This window comes from Onychomys torridus, chromosome 23, assembly GCF_903995425.1.
Source record: "Onychomys torridus chromosome 23, mOncTor1.1, whole genome shotgun sequence".
NCBI classification, from domain to species: domain Eukaryota; kingdom Metazoa; phylum Chordata; class Mammalia; order Rodentia; family Cricetidae; genus Onychomys; species Onychomys torridus.
This window is the reverse complement of record NC_050465.1, coordinates 40,590,025-40,605,429: the sequence shown is the minus strand read 5'-3', so window position 1 is coordinate 40,605,429 and position 15,405 is coordinate 40,590,025. Positions and strand designations below refer to the sequence as shown.

Below are 15,405 nucleotides of genomic sequence, written 5' to 3'. Positions count from 1 at the left end.
CGCCCCGCTCGCCCGCCCCCGCCCCCCAGGCCAAGCTCGCCCGGCTCGGAGGAGACGACTGCGCCGCCGCCGCCGCCGCCAGGGGGAGCGAGTCCCCGACGGGAGACGCGCCGGCTGCTCCGGCTCCTGGGTTCCTCGGAACGCGCCTTCCAACTTGTCCTTCCCGCGCCTCCTGCCTGTCTGAAGAGCGGAGGGGGAAAGATGGAGACCGAACCCCGGGCGGTGAGTGTTTGGGGCCCTGCGCGGGGCGGCGCGGGTGCCTTGGCGAGGCTGGAAGGGTGTGCTTTGGAGCCGCCGAAACGCTCGCTTCGCTTCGGTGGGGAAGGAAGACGGTGCGGCCCGTCGGGGTTGTGTGAAGGGGGCCCCCCGCTCGGGGGTCCCGACGCCCGGGGGCGGCGGGTGGGCAGCGCGGGCTGGGGGAAACGGCCGGGGACCGCGAGGGAGGCTCAGCCCTCCGTGCCCAACGAGCGGGCAGCCCTGAAACGCCTTCCCGCCCAAACCCGCCGCCGCCGCCGCGGCGCCCTCGACGCTCGCCCGCCCTCTCGGTTCGGGGGGGACACATTCTCGTCGTGTGGCCGTCGATGCTCCGCCCCGGGGAGGCCTGAGCTCGGGGAGGGAGGCCGGGAGAAGGGGGAATCTCTACGCGCAGCCCCCGGGCTCAAGCTTGGGCCCCCCGAGGCCCGGGGCCTACGGGCCCCAGCGCCGCAACCTGGTAACGTGTCGCCCCGCCCCCCGTGCCGGCCGGCAGCCAATCAGCGGGCGCTAGCGCCGGCTCCTCCCCCACGCCCCCGCCGAGCCTGGTAACGTGTCGCCCCGCCCCCGTGCCCACCGGCAGCCAATCAGCGGGCGCTAGCGCCGGCTCCTCCCTCCCCACGCGGAGCCTGGTAACGTGCTGCCCCGCCCCCCGTGCCGGCTGGCAGCCAATCAGCGGGCGCTATCCAGCCCCCCCCCCACTCCCCCGCGGGCCTGCTGCGCACGAGGCTGCGCACCAGGCGGCCCCGGCGCGTGGTAGGTGCCGTTGAGGGTTCCCGCCACCGCTGCTGGCGGGTTTGCCTGGCAAAATTTCTCGCTGGCTCGCCTTCTTTTCCCTCCCGCACTTTGGTGGGGAGGGGGGGGACCCTCGCGTCGGCGCCTCGCTTCACGATGACCCGAGAGAAGCCGAGGACGTGGTCAGTTCGGCCATGCCCCCCATCGCCTCGACCTGCTGGCCGCCCCGGGGAAGGAGCACCGAGGCGGTGACTGCGACGGTTAGCCCCCACCTCTTCCTTCCGTCTCTGCAAATAATAATAATAATAATAATAATGGTCCAGTGCTAGGTTGAGCCCCAGACAAGGAGGCGGGGAGGCCCTAGGACTTTGGAAGAGCGTCTTAATGAACTCTTAAGGGGCTCAAGCTTGACAAGGAAGCCGAGGGACCCGTGCTAACAACCCGGGAGCAGCCCCGGCCCCCATGCTTTGAAACGATGGGCAATTAGAGGTGTCCCCGGTTCGAGCCACGGCTCATCGCCAGGGAACGTCCCTGCCACCTCAGCCCCGAGCCTGGTGGCTGCGAACAGTCAAAGGTGTTCTAGAATATGACTGGTACTTCGGTCCTTATCCAAGGGTTCAGCCCGTGCGAAGCAGGTTTCTCCCGAAGCAATGATTTGTTTGTTGGTACAGTTCAACAAACACCCATGGAACACGTGCTGTGTGGTGTGGTTTACACGTCGTAGTGTTTTAAATATGTAGCTCTAGGCAGACTTCCTGCCCACGTGGATATTGTATCGTAATGCAAAGTGACAGATAAATAGATATTATAGTAGAAGGTGGCGAATAGTTAAAAAAAAAAAATAAAAAGTAAGCAGATAACATCCACAACAGAATAGGAGCCTTTACAACAAGGGAATGAAGTGAATGGGTGGGTTTGGGGTTGGGTTGGGTTGGGTTGGGTTTTTCAATCACTGTTTTTCTTTTTCTCGTTGACTAACCTGAAGTCTCTTCATTTGGGACTGTTTTCATCCACCTCTCACGGGAAAAATTAGGGAGTTTTTCTTCATACTTAAATTTGAGGACAAACTAGAACTTCCATTGAAGTCCTAGAGAATTTTCTGAAGACTTTTTTTTAAATTAACAAGATCTATATTATAAATAAATGGGCAAAGAAACAAGGCTTTATCTATTGGAGCTAGAAGATTTTCTCTGGTACAGGATTTTCTAGAATATCGTTGGTACTGTTTACAATTAGATTTCCTTTGTTGAAATAGTATTACATATTACTATTCATCTGTTTCCTTCCATTCTCTAAAATACCATATGTTATATTTATCTGTTACTTTGTACTATGATATACTATTCATGAGGACAGGGAATTTTGCCTTTTTTTATTTTAATCACATGAACATTTAAAATAGTGGTTTTGTTGGCCAACACAATGGAAAAAGGACAAATAATAGAAAAGAACAACCCTACTGTCTAAATTAAAACTTCGTTGTGATGTTTCTCAGCAAATTATCAACTTTAGTATTTTTGAAGGACTTAGTAGGCTAGACTGTCTCAAACGTCTGTTTAGTCTTCCCAGAAAGAAAGTAATAATTAGTTTGTGTGTATGTGTGTGTTTCTTTATTTTTCTTTTCATTTTACATTGCAAGTCTTTGGTTGCCATTATGCAAAGCCTTATACGTTGATATTGATATATTAAGCCTTCCAGTTTAGAAGTATGAACATAATGGATGTGTACTGAGCTCAATTCTTTGTCATGAAAATGTATTGTTAAGTTTTTAAGTATTTGATGTTTTTCATAATGTTCAGGTTTGTAAATTTTTCACTGATCAACCCTGGCTGGCCTAGAACTGTGCAAACCAGGCTGGCCTTGAAGTCCCAGGAATCTGCCTGCTTCTGCCTCCTGATGGCAGAGTTGGAGGTGTGCACCACCGCACCCAGCTAGGTGTGTATTTTTTAAAGATAACTCTGATTTTCAGATAGATACATGCATTTACAATTTTGACTTTCAGACTAACACTGCTCAAGTTTATTAACTTGTCAGTGTTCTCTAGCCAAAGACTACCAAGAACACATATGGAGTTGTGTCTGTGGATTCATTGGAACCAGGAAGAAAGTACACCATGGGTCCTCTCGGGCGTTAGTAACTTGATTTATACAGTCTAGGCCTTTAAAAAGGATTTCATGTAGAAAGGAATGCATGTTGTGAGGAAATGGGAGTATTTCTATGATTGTGTTAATTATTATTTTAAAAATAAGATTGATAAAGGAGAAACAGTTCCCAGATTATCTAGGATAAAACAGTATTTGGTAATTCTCATGGTTTGGCAGTGTTTTTGTTTTTATCAGTATTCAGACATGATTAAAGAATACTTCTTTGTATCTTGAGCTCTCATAATTATAGTGCCCTTGTCTGATGTTGATGTTCTTTAGTGAAAGAACACCACTTCCTAACTGTGAGTGCCAGGGTTTTCACACCTGGACAAAATGGCTGGGACAGAGCATCTCCCAGCCATCTGGGTCTTCTTTTCTCCCTCTCTGACTTTTTTATGAAGTGAATGCTTTTGAGGGGGGTTGCTTGTTTGTTGGTTGGTTGGTTGGTTGGTTTTGTTTGTTTGTTTGTTTGTTTGTTTGTTTTTTGAGACAGGGTTTCTCTTTGTATAGCCCTGGCTGTCCTGGAACTCACTCCGTAGACCACTCTCAGAGATCCACGTGCCTCTCTGCCTTCCAAGTGCTGAGATTAAAGGTGTGGGCCAGCACTGCCCAGCTTACTTAATTGTTCTTCCTTAACAAACAGCATACCTCATACTTATTGTAAGTATATTTGAGTAGAACATCTAATATAAGCACTTCTCTAGCATGAAGTACTTTGTTTCATTTTTGTTTCCTCCCAAAACTAATTATATTTTTCATAATTTTGGAATAAAAGTCAAGTCTAGTAGATGGCATTTTGCCTAGATGACTGTTTTGATGGCCCTGCATTAAAACTCATGCCCAGTGCTAAAAGTTTAAAATGACTTTATTTTACAGCAAACAACAAATCAGACGCAAACAGATTCATTATCTCCATCCCCTAATCCTGTGTCACCTGTGCCTTTGAATAACCCAACAAGTGCCCCAAGATACGGAACTGTGATCCCTAACCGCATCTTCGTAGGAGGAATTGACTTTAAGGTATCTATTTGTGGGTACAACATGGTGGGAAAGGAAAGGAGTTTTGTTTTTCTTTACAATTGAATAGTTCATTTTTTCAGCAGGTATTTCCTTATACGAGTATAAAAATCACATTTGCATATTGGTTAATAGGCTTCACATTTAAATACAGATAACCCTTTCAACAATTGTGTAGGTAAATTTACATGTGTCTACTTGGGCAATCTCACATACAAGGAAATTGAGGCTTCTTTAATTGCTGCATGCCCCTTGTTACTTACTGATGGAAGTCTACCTTCTTTAATTTTCTCATTATTGCTCAATCTTCTTTTTTCAGCATACTTGTTATACTTTCTTACATGATGTTCCAGTTGCCTAAGATGATTATTCCAATTTCCAAATGAAAACTTCATGTAAATAATTTTAGTCTTTGTAGAACCCTGTATATATATGTGTGTGTGTGTATACATATATATACACACATATATGAAATTTTAAAGATGTATTTGTTTTATGTATATGGTGCTCTATCTGCATGTACACCTGCATGCCAGAAGAAGTCATCAGATCCCATTATAGATGATTGTGAGCCACCATGTGGTTGCCAGGAATTGAACTCAGGACCTCTGGAAGAGTTGGCAATGCTCTTAACCACTAAGCCATCTCTCCAGCCCCCAAACCCTGTATCTTTATCCCAGCCTTTATCTTGCATTCCTAAGCCATGTCCTAGACTTCAGTTTCTTACAAATAGCTTTCTTCGAGAGGATTTATAATTGATCATTTAAAAGGCCTGTGGTCCAAGTAGAGAATCTGTACAAAAGTGGGCTTAATCATCTCATCAGCTATTTCATTCTTTCAGAAAAGCAAAGCTGAAATTATTTTCAGTATTCCCGCATGAGAGGTAGTAATATATGTATGGGAAAGATATTCATGGATATTTTTAATCAAATACCCTTACTGGAGCTGAGGATATAACTCAGTGGTAGAGGTTTGCCTTGCTTGTAGAGGCCCGAAGTTCAATCTGCGTGTACACACACACACACACACACACACACACACATTCACACTCTTCTTCCAAATGGATTTATAAAATTATTTCTAAAGCCAGGCAGTGGTGGTGCACGCCTTTAATCCCAGCACTCAGGAGGCAGAGGCAGGCAGATCTCTGTGAGTTGGAGGCCAGCCTGGGCTACAGAGTGAGTTCCAGGAAAGGCGCAAAGCTACACAGAGTAACCCTGTCTCGAAAAACCGGAAAAAAAAAAAGCATTTCTATTAGAAATTATACAGAGAGATGCCTTCTATGATAAAAGGTGCTATTGTGTGTGATTTTTGACACTTACTTCCATATACTCTATCACAATTTAGGTAAAATTACTTTTACTTAAGAAAAATGTTATCCTTAGTGTATTTGCCAAAATAATGATTCTTAAGTATGTGATTGTTTTGCTATAAATATGCTTTATACAATACCTTTGAAAGATTTTCTGTACCTATGGAAAATGTGGGTATATTAAACTTCTTAGTGAATTTTTAAAGTAAGTACTCAATAAATACGTTTTCATGTAAGTCACTAAAGCACATGTAGGATGATAGGAATCTTAGAGGTCATCGTTTCTTAATGCAGCCAGAGCATTAAGGTAACAGAATTCTCTCCTTGAGGCATATCTTTTTCAAAGCTACAAATTGCCTGTGAGGAAATAGTCTGCTATGGTAGCAGTGTCAGACTGTTACACACTGTCCCTCTGCACGTTCAATTCAGTCATCTTGACATTCCCCTTGTTCTCTGAGGTTGTGACTGAGGTAGTGACTCCTCTCCAGAGAACAGTCTGCGTTAATTTTTCTAAATATCTGATAGCAGTTCCCATTCTAGCATTGATCCCATTTTTAGAAGTTCTGTTATTAGAATAAAAGTAATTCGCATATTCTTAGATTTAGTGTTTGTCATTGTCCAATTTAACAGGCTGAATGTTATCATCCAAAATAACAAATTGTGTATTTAAGTAAGTGAGGGGACAGTTGAACTCAAAATGAAAGGCTGTGCTCTAAGACATCTTTTGATTATGCTCTAGGTAAACTTAAGTTACACTTAGAAGCAAACAGTTGCAACCGAACCCAAAAATCAAATTGCCATGAATTCACCATAAATTCTCTGGGACTAGCTCTTATTGTCTTCTTTATTTCAGTAAAACCAGATATTCCCAAACCATCTTTGTATACATCTTGAACATTGTGTCTATTATACTAATTTTATTGTATCATCATAATGTCTGTAGTTAGGTAAAATATATGTTGAGTACAGATAAAATGCCTTGTAATTTGAAATATTATAGTCACTTTGTAACTTCTTATGGCAAATTCAAATATTTGGGGGAAATACATTTCTAAGGCCTGATTCTTCCTAAAGACTGTGTTGATTAGCATAAAGTGACTGGATTAGGCCATTGTGACTTGGTTTCACAGCTGGAATTGCTGCCCTCCCCAAATACTAGAGGCAACAGTAATGCACCCCAACTACAGGTTTAGTATATGTAACCCAGCATTAGCATTCTTAAAGTCACTAAAAGATTCCTTTACATAGTTAGCATTCTTTGTAGGTTTAGAATAATTCACTTTAAAATTGCTACTTAGCTACTATGTAAAGCAAAATACATAGATTTTAGTAACAATGGTTTTGCCTATTTTTTAATAATGAGAGATACTCTAACTTCTAGATTTTTATGTCTCCATAATAAGCATTGAAGTTGTTTATCTTTTATTGATTAAAATGTTTTTTAACGTTTTCTTTTTATTCCATTAGACAAATGAAAATGATTTAAGAAAGTTTTTTTCCCAGTATGGGTCAGTAAAAGAAGTGAAGATCGTTAATGACAGAGCTGGAGTGTCCAAAGGGTTAGTATCATTGCATATAATATATATGTATATATTAATGAATTGTATTTTGTTGGGTTAGGTTTTGTATGCTAATATACTTTGTCTCCATTTTCTTAGTCGAAGAATTTATGCCCTCTTGTTTTCCATACATTTGCTGTGTGTGTGTGTGTGTGTGTGTGTGTGTGTGTGTGTGTACATGTACATGTACTTTATTGAGGTAAAGAGGGACTGTATAATACTTCTTAGTCTAAAACCTTACTTTTTCATGGACCAAGGGGCCATTTAGTATAATACGACAAAAAATGTTGAGGGGCAAATTGTATAGTAGCTAAAGAAGCAGAGGCTGAAAGAACAGATGCTTCTGGAAGCGTGTTCTTGCTTTGATCTGTAAGAGAGTTTATTTGAAAATTGCCCATCTGAAATAATGTCTGTGGTCTGTGGTTCAGAATCTAGTTAAGGAACAAATGAAAAGTGCCACTCTAAGAAGAATGATAAATTGTCAAATCAAAAAGAATTGTCATTTGAAAGAGAATGGCCTCCATCGGCTCATGTATTTGAATGCTTGGTCACAGAGCAGTGGCACTATTTGAAAGGATTTGGAGGTGTGGCCTTGTTGGAGGAAGTATGTCACTAGGTTTGGACTTTGGGCTTTCAAAAGCCCAAACCAGGTCCAGTGTCTCTCTCTTCCTGCTGTCTGTGGATCCAGATGTCAAACTCTCAGCTCCTTCTCCATGCATCCTGCCATGATAACAGTAAACTAAACCTCTGAACCTGTAAGCAAGCTACACTTAAATGTTCTCCTTTGTAAGAGTTGTCATGATCATGGTGTCTCTTCACAGCAATAGAACAATGACTAAAACAAGAAAAAACATTGAAATTAGTCGACTATGCAATATATAGAGCTGTTTCAGGATTTCTCTGTGTACAAAATCTGAAAATTTCTGAGAGGGAAGAGGTGATTTTTGAATAGTGCATTCACATAAGGAGTTTTGTTGCAGAGTTAAAAGAACATAGATAAGTCAGTGGAGGTAAATAAAGGATTGTGTTTGTTTTCTTCAAATAAAGAAATATATTTACAGGATTAATAGAAGGAACCAATAGGATAGAAAACAATATTAATGAGGAATGACATGGGAAAATGGCAGGAGCTAATGTGGAGCTACAAGGTTCTCACAGAGAGACTGTTTATTACAAAGAACCTTCCTGAGACTGTCCGACGATGTTAAGATGAGTTGAGATTATATCTGTCTCATTTATCTAAAAGAATTTACATTACTTTGGTAATACTTTTATCATTGAAAAGCATAGAAAGTCAGATGTAATCCAATAAATATTCTGGAGACTGAGGCAGGAAGCTTGCAAATTGGAAACCAGCATGGGTTACTGCCCTCTTCAACAACAACAAAAAAAAAAAAAGTCAAAGCTATTGCTTAGCATGCACAAGGCCTTGAATTCATCCCTGGAATCAAAGAAAAGAAAGAGGAAGAAAGGAGATAAAGGAAAACACAGCTGAGATATTACATTCGAAGCTGCCTTTCTGTGACACAATGATTGATAATAATAATCAGGATAATAAAAGAGTCTTTTCCAGAAAGAGAAAGGTTAGAATATTAGAAATTACAAAACAGGTAATGGGACAGGACAGCCAAGAAACGGCCCAGGGAGTAACAATTACAGTTCAGAGAGCCTGAAAACAACCTGCCCTGTCTCTTGAATGAAAAAGAACTGTGGAGGCAATAAGGAAGGGCTGGACCCACTGAGAAGTTCAGACAGCAGAAGATTCCAACAGTAAAGAATATGATAGTCCAGTCTTCCTTGGCTAGAAGACAGCCATCTCTGAGGATAAATAGTGGAGACTAACAGCCTGAGCCTGAGGTTAGCCCATTCTCCAACTCTTAGAGCCACAGCTAGGCACATGACTTAACTTCTGACAAGCTAGAGAATACCAAAAGTCAGCCTGCAACTTCTGCAGCCTCCTCTCTCCTAGAGAGTAATTTCTAATGGGATTTGAAGACTAGTCCTCTGGATTACACTTCAGCGCTCTCTTTGTCTTCCCCACTCCTCAAAACACTTGGGAACACTGTTTGGCTTAGGCAATAGCTGTGCCAAGTTGTTCAGACTAAGGAATTTCTGGAACATGGAAAAATCTACCTGGCCTACAAGTACAGTGCTAACTGTGGCCAGAGAGGCTCCTGGTGTACAATAAAAGCAAAGATCCTAAGGCGAAGACAGCTTGGGGCATGTTGACATTTGGCTAGTGCAGGCTCAACAGTAGCCTAATCTGTGACTCCACGTTCAGCTGCACACTGCCTTTCACAGATCACAGGACCGGAAAGAAGCTGCTCCAATTGTTGGTCCTCATTGTTCTCTTTTGCTTGTGTATGTTTTGGGCATTGGATTTATCCTTTTTCTTTAGGTGTTTTTCTCTTTTATTCTTCTCACATTTAATTTTGCTTATACATTTTTCCTTCAGTGTGCAATCAGAAGGATTTCATCTCGGCTCTTCCCTCCCCACTTCACAGTGTGTTTCTGTACTCCTTTTCCTCTCTGCCATTTACTTATATTTCGATTAGATAATTAAGGAGTTATGCTCTTATGGGTGCTCCCTTGTCTTTTCAGGTTCCATCTACTGTTATGGGTATCTCTTGATGGCGTCATCTCCACTACCACCCACTAAGGGGAAAACAAATGGCTTTACCAGCTAGAACACTAAACCAAAACAGATGGGAAATATACTTAAAATTGATTGACACTAATATACCGTCAATGACCACAAGTGAGAAAGGGCAAAAGTAATGTATAAGCCATTATACAGGTATAAGCTAAAACCTTAGGGTAAATATAAAAACAGTAAATTATGGTTGCTTTTGCAGTTAATACTATACTCCAGAAGTAGTAAAGTGTGCCCTGAGCACATGAGCTGAGGACTTCTGAACTATGTACCTCGACTCTAGCACAATCTAGCCCCATTTAAATATTACACATAATTAAAGGATACAGCTAATAAAAAAAACTCCAATCAATATAATAACCACAGATCCATAAGTCTTAATTTGGTAATTAAGAAACATGAAAATCACACAGTACCACACCCCCCCAAAAAAATGTCAGTTCCTTTATAAATGGCTGCAAATGAGTGAATTCGATGAAATTCAAGATGGGGAATGAAAAGAATGTTTAATAAAACACAACAGTATAAAAATAAACTCTAATTCAAAGAGAATGTAAACAGCTAACTGAAATAAGAAAGTCAGTACATGATATGAGAAATTGACTAAACAATACTGAAAACCTGAGGAACTCAGTGTGTCAAATAAACTCAGTAGGCAGCTTTACCAATAGAATGGGTCAAATGGAAACAAGAGATGAATTGGAATTCCTCAATCAACAAAGAAAATAATAAAGCATAATTACAACATGAGTTCTGTGTACAACATTGAAAATTTACAACCATCGGAGTAGCAGAACTCCAGTCTAAGGACACCAAAATATTTGATAGAACTATAGCAGAAACTTTCCAAATCTAGAGAATAGATGACCATCTGTCTTAGTTCCTTCTCCTGTAACTGTGATAATAAAATATGCTGACAAGAGCAACTTATGTGGCACAGAGTTTGTTTTGGCTCACGGTTGAAGGGTACAGTTCATCATGTGGGGAAGTCAAGGCAGCCAGAACTGAAATGGCTGGCCACTTGGCATAGTCAGAAAGAAGCAGCAAATGCCCTCTGACTGTGGGCAGTTCATTCTCCTCAATCCAGTCAAGGTAGTCATCCCCAGGCATGTCCAGAGGCTGTCGTAACCAAGCTGTTCCTCATACATGTGTCTAGAGGCTTATCTCTAAAGTGAGGCTAGATTCTGTCAAGTTGACAATTAACACTATCTGTACTCAGGAGGCATATAAAAAACAAAATGGGCAAGAAAAGTTTTCCACGTCCTATTATAATTAAAACACTAAGTACAGGGAATGAAGAATAATACTGAAAGTGTCATATAAAGGCAGACCTGTCAGCTTTAATCCATTTCCCAACAGAAGCCTTTAAAACCAAGAGTTTATGGAACGATGTATTTCAAGCACTGGAAGGTAATTATTAAGCTAAACAACTATATCCAGCAAAATAGGTCATAATTGAAGTCTCCTTTCTATGATAAAAACAAGCAGAAGGAATTCATGACCACTTAAGTAGCACTACCGAAAATAATTGAATATTTCAGAAAAAAAGCCAAAAATAACTCATCCAGGACACTACAAGAAAGAGTAAAGCACACTAGAAGAGTAGTTAAGGAATAGACAGAAGACCAAACACTAGAAATTTAACAAATAACAGGAATTAATACACCTTTTGTTAATAAGTCTGTTAATGGACTAAATTCTACAATAAAAATATACCGAGTAGGTTGATTTAAAAAATAGAATCTATTTATTGCCTACAAGACAAACCCTTTAATCTAAGACAAATGTAGTCTAAGGATGAAAGGGTGAGAAAATGTTCTCCAAGCAAATGGAACTAGAAAGCAAACAGAGTTGCTGTTCTGCGTCTGAAGAAAGACTTCAGAATAAAATTAGAAGAGATAACAAATGTTTATACTGATTAAGGAAACAATTCATCAAGAGAAAATTTTCTAAATATACATGCCTCAAACACTGATGGTCTTAATTTCGTAAAACAGGAACTGCTGGTATACAAAGACACAGACTAACCCTACCACAATAATAATGGGTCATTTCAGTACTCTAGTCTCAGCAGAAATAAATCATTCTAGCAGAACATAGTAAGGAACATGTGAGTTAAATGACATCATAGATCAAATTGACCTAACAGACATCTACAGAAATTCCCCTGAAACACTGCAGAATACACATTCTTCAAATTAGCCCAGAAAACTCTCTCTAAAATATATCATATAACAGGATACAAAGCAAGACTTACCAAATATAAGAAAACTGAAATTTTCTATATCCTGAGTACAGTTAAAATAAAGCTATAAACAAACAGTAAGAGAAACTTTAGAGCATTATGAACTCATGGAGACATAGCATTTTATAGAATGATGATTGTATCATCAGAAAATTAAAGAAATTTATAATTTCAAGACATTAATAAATGTGAAATGACACATAAATGCATGAAATAGAATGAAGGCATTCTTCATAGGATAGAAGGCATTCTTCACAGAGGGATATTCATAGCTGAAAATATGAACGTTTAGAACCAGATTTCAGATAAATAATAGTGCACCTTGTAGCCATAGAAAAGAATAAGAACAAACCAAAAAAGTTAGTAGAATCAAAGAATCAGGATCGGGACAGAAATTAATAAAATGGAAGTTGAGAAAAAAGAACCAATTTAACAGAATACTTTGGAAGATAAACAAGATCCATAATTACTTAACCAGACTAGCCAAAAAAGAGAAGACCCAAATTAACAAAATTAGAAATTAAAAAGGAAGAGATTGCAACAGATACCAATGAAATTCAGAAAATTATTAGAGCATATTTTAAAGCTTATTTTCCACCAAATTAGAAAACGAAAGAGAAATTTGTAGAAAGAAACATCATAGACAATATTTTTCAAAAATAAACCAGTATCTAACAGCAAGAATGAAGTACAAAAATAAACAACAGAAACCTAGACTGATTTATGAGGAAGAGAATGGGGCTGGAGAGATGCCTCAGTGAGAACACTCGTTGCTCTCAGAGGGCTCCAGGTTCAGGTCCTAGAACCCATGTCAGAATCACAGTCACCTGGAACTCCAGCTCTAGGGATCTGACACCTTCTGGCTTTTGTGGGCACCAAGCACATAGATTCATGCAATCAAAACACTCATACACATAAACGTAATTTGTTTAAATTACATAATTATAAAAAAAAATTAAAAATAAAGGATCCGGAAATAAACCCACTTAGCTACAGCCACCTGATCTTTTGCAAAGACAAAACTTTGCATTGGTGCAAATAAGCCTTGTCAACAAATGTTATTGGCAAATCTGGATAGCTACATGTGAAAGAGTGAAGCCAGATCCCTACCTCTCACCCCAAACAAAAATTCAGCTCCTTTAGACTGGAGATAGAGGAGTAGGTAAGAGCATGGCTGCTCTTAAAAAGGATCAGATTCTGTTTCCAGCACATGGTAACCCACAGCCATCTGGAACTAGTGCCTCTTCTGTCATCTTTGGGCACCATGCACATAAATAAAAGTGTGACCCCAAATGTTAAAAAGTCTTAATAATGTAAGACCTGAAGTTAATATTAACAGAGGAGACATTTCAAGATACTGGCATAGGCAAGCACATTCTGAATAGGACTCCAGTCACTCAGGAAATAGCACCAACTATTAACAACTGGTATTTCATTAAATTCAAAAGCTTCTGCACAGCAAAGGAAACAGTTGAGTGAAGAGATAGCTTACAGAATAAGCTGTCAGTCCAGATGCAACCTTTACATCAGACAGGATTATTATCTAGAATATACAAAAAAATTAAAAACTAAACACCCAAAACAAAGCAATTCGGTCTATAAATGAGCTAATGAAATAAAAAGACAAGTGTTCAAAATACAAATTACAATTGGCCAATAAATGTATAGGGAAATATTTAACCTCATAGGATCAGAAAAATATGAATTAAAAACTACATTGAGATTCCATCTTATGCCAGTCAGAATGGTAGTCACAATAAAACAAATACTAGCAATGATACAGACAAGGAAATCCTTACATACTGCTGGTGAGCAAAGTCCAGCCATTGTGGAAATCAGTATGGCAGTTCTTCAAAATAAATAAAAGTGGACCTATCATGTGACAAAGGTATATAGCTTCTTAGTGTTTACCTAAAAGACTTCAAGTCATCGTACGTCAGGGATACACAATAGTAGTAGTGTTTACTGCAGCGCTGTTCACATTACTAAGTTATGGAGCCAACCTAGGTGTCCATCAACAGAGGTGTGGGTAAAGAAATGTATGTACACAGCCATGGAAGAACGAAGCCATGTGATCTGCAGGACAGTTGATGCAACTGGTGATGTGTTAAGCAAAAAGTCTTAGACAAATATGCTTTCATATGTTGGCCCTAGACTTTATATAAAGATAACATAAAATAAGCGCCTTGGTACTAGCATGAAAGCAGATACAAAGACCAAAGGAATAGAGGACCCAGAAGAAGCCACTTGATTTTCAACACATATCCCCAAAACATACACTGAAGAAAAGGCAAATGGTTCTGGGAAGACCGAGTATTTACATATAGGAAAATGAACCTAGGTCATCTCTCATCCTATACAAAAATCAATTCAAACTGGCTAGAGGCCCTTAATGAAAGACTTGACACTTTAAAACTATTAAATGAAAATACAGGAAAAATACTTGAAGATATAGTCATAAGCCAAGATTTTGTGTAAAGGACCCCAATAGCTCAGTTGGAGTTCTTTACACTTGAAATTGAGAAGGGAACCAGAGGGGAGAAAGGAAGAGGAAATGAGAGCGTTAATGGAGTGTAAAAATAATATTGAGTGCTTGCCCTCATGCAAGTGCAAATATGTGTGTATGACTGTCTGTATCAGAAGGGAGACAGACTGTTTAAGGAATGGGCTGGCAGGAGTGAGGAAGCACATGCAAGGATCGTGGGGAGTCAATGTGACCAAAGGATGTGTTACATTTACTAATGCTCTGGAACATTTGTTTTAATGATGCACAGATGTGTTTCATTCTTTTACGTGATATTTGTTTAACTCTGTGAAGCTGTGTTACTGTGCTTGTCTAAAACACCTGATGGTCTAATAAGGAGCTGAACGTCCAATAGCAAGGCATGAGAAAGGATAGGCAGGATTGGCAAGCAGAGAGAATAAATAGAAGGAGAAATCTGGGGGGAAAGGACCAAGAAGCGAAGAAGGAGGATGCCAGGGGCCAGACACCCAGCTACAGCCAGCCACAGAGTAAAAAGGAAAGAAAGATGTATAAAATGAAGAAAGGTAAAAGCCCAGAGGCAAAAGGTAGACGGGATAATTTAAGGAAAGCTGGCAAGAAACAAGCCAAGCTAAGGCCAGACATTTGTAAGAATAAGCCTCCATGTGTACTTATTTGGGAGCAGAGTGGTGGGTCCCCCAAAGAATAAAAAGAGTTAAAAAAAACAACCAACAAAACACCTTTAATCCCAGCACTCAAGAGGCAGAGCCAAGTGGATCTCAATGAGTTTGAGACAGCCTGATCTACAAAGCAAGTTCCAGGACAACGAGGACTGTTACACAGAGAATCCCTGTCTTAGAAAAACAAAAGAAGAAAATGTCACAATGGAACCTATTATGTTTAAAAGTCAACTAAAAGACCAAAAATAGTTGAGTGAAGGCATTTCAGGAAACAAAAAGCACACATGCAAACAAGCTGTGTTCTATCCAAAAATTAGTGTAAATAA

The 15,405-nt window shown here is 40.2% G+C and overlaps 1 protein-coding gene across 3 annotated transcripts in view; it reads left to right on the top strand.

Moving 5' to 3' along the window:
- Positions 1-201: 201 nt before the first annotated feature.
- The window catches only part of Boll (boule homolog, RNA binding protein), an 86,252-nt gene continuing 71,048 nt past the window's right edge, over positions 202-15,405 (top strand). Inside the window, exons 1-3 of one of the 3 annotated variants that reach the window (XM_036173560.1) lie at positions 202-222; positions 4,008-4,151; positions 6,928-7,019. In XM_036173560.1, coding sequence (XP_036029453.1) covers positions 202-222; positions 4,008-4,151; positions 6,928-7,019 — 257 coding nt within the window. Of the gene's footprint in view, positions 223-980; positions 1,248-4,007; positions 4,152-6,927; positions 7,020-15,405 lie in introns of those variants that run through there. The other 2 variants (XM_036173559.1, XM_036173561.1) reach the window with 2 other exon arrangements.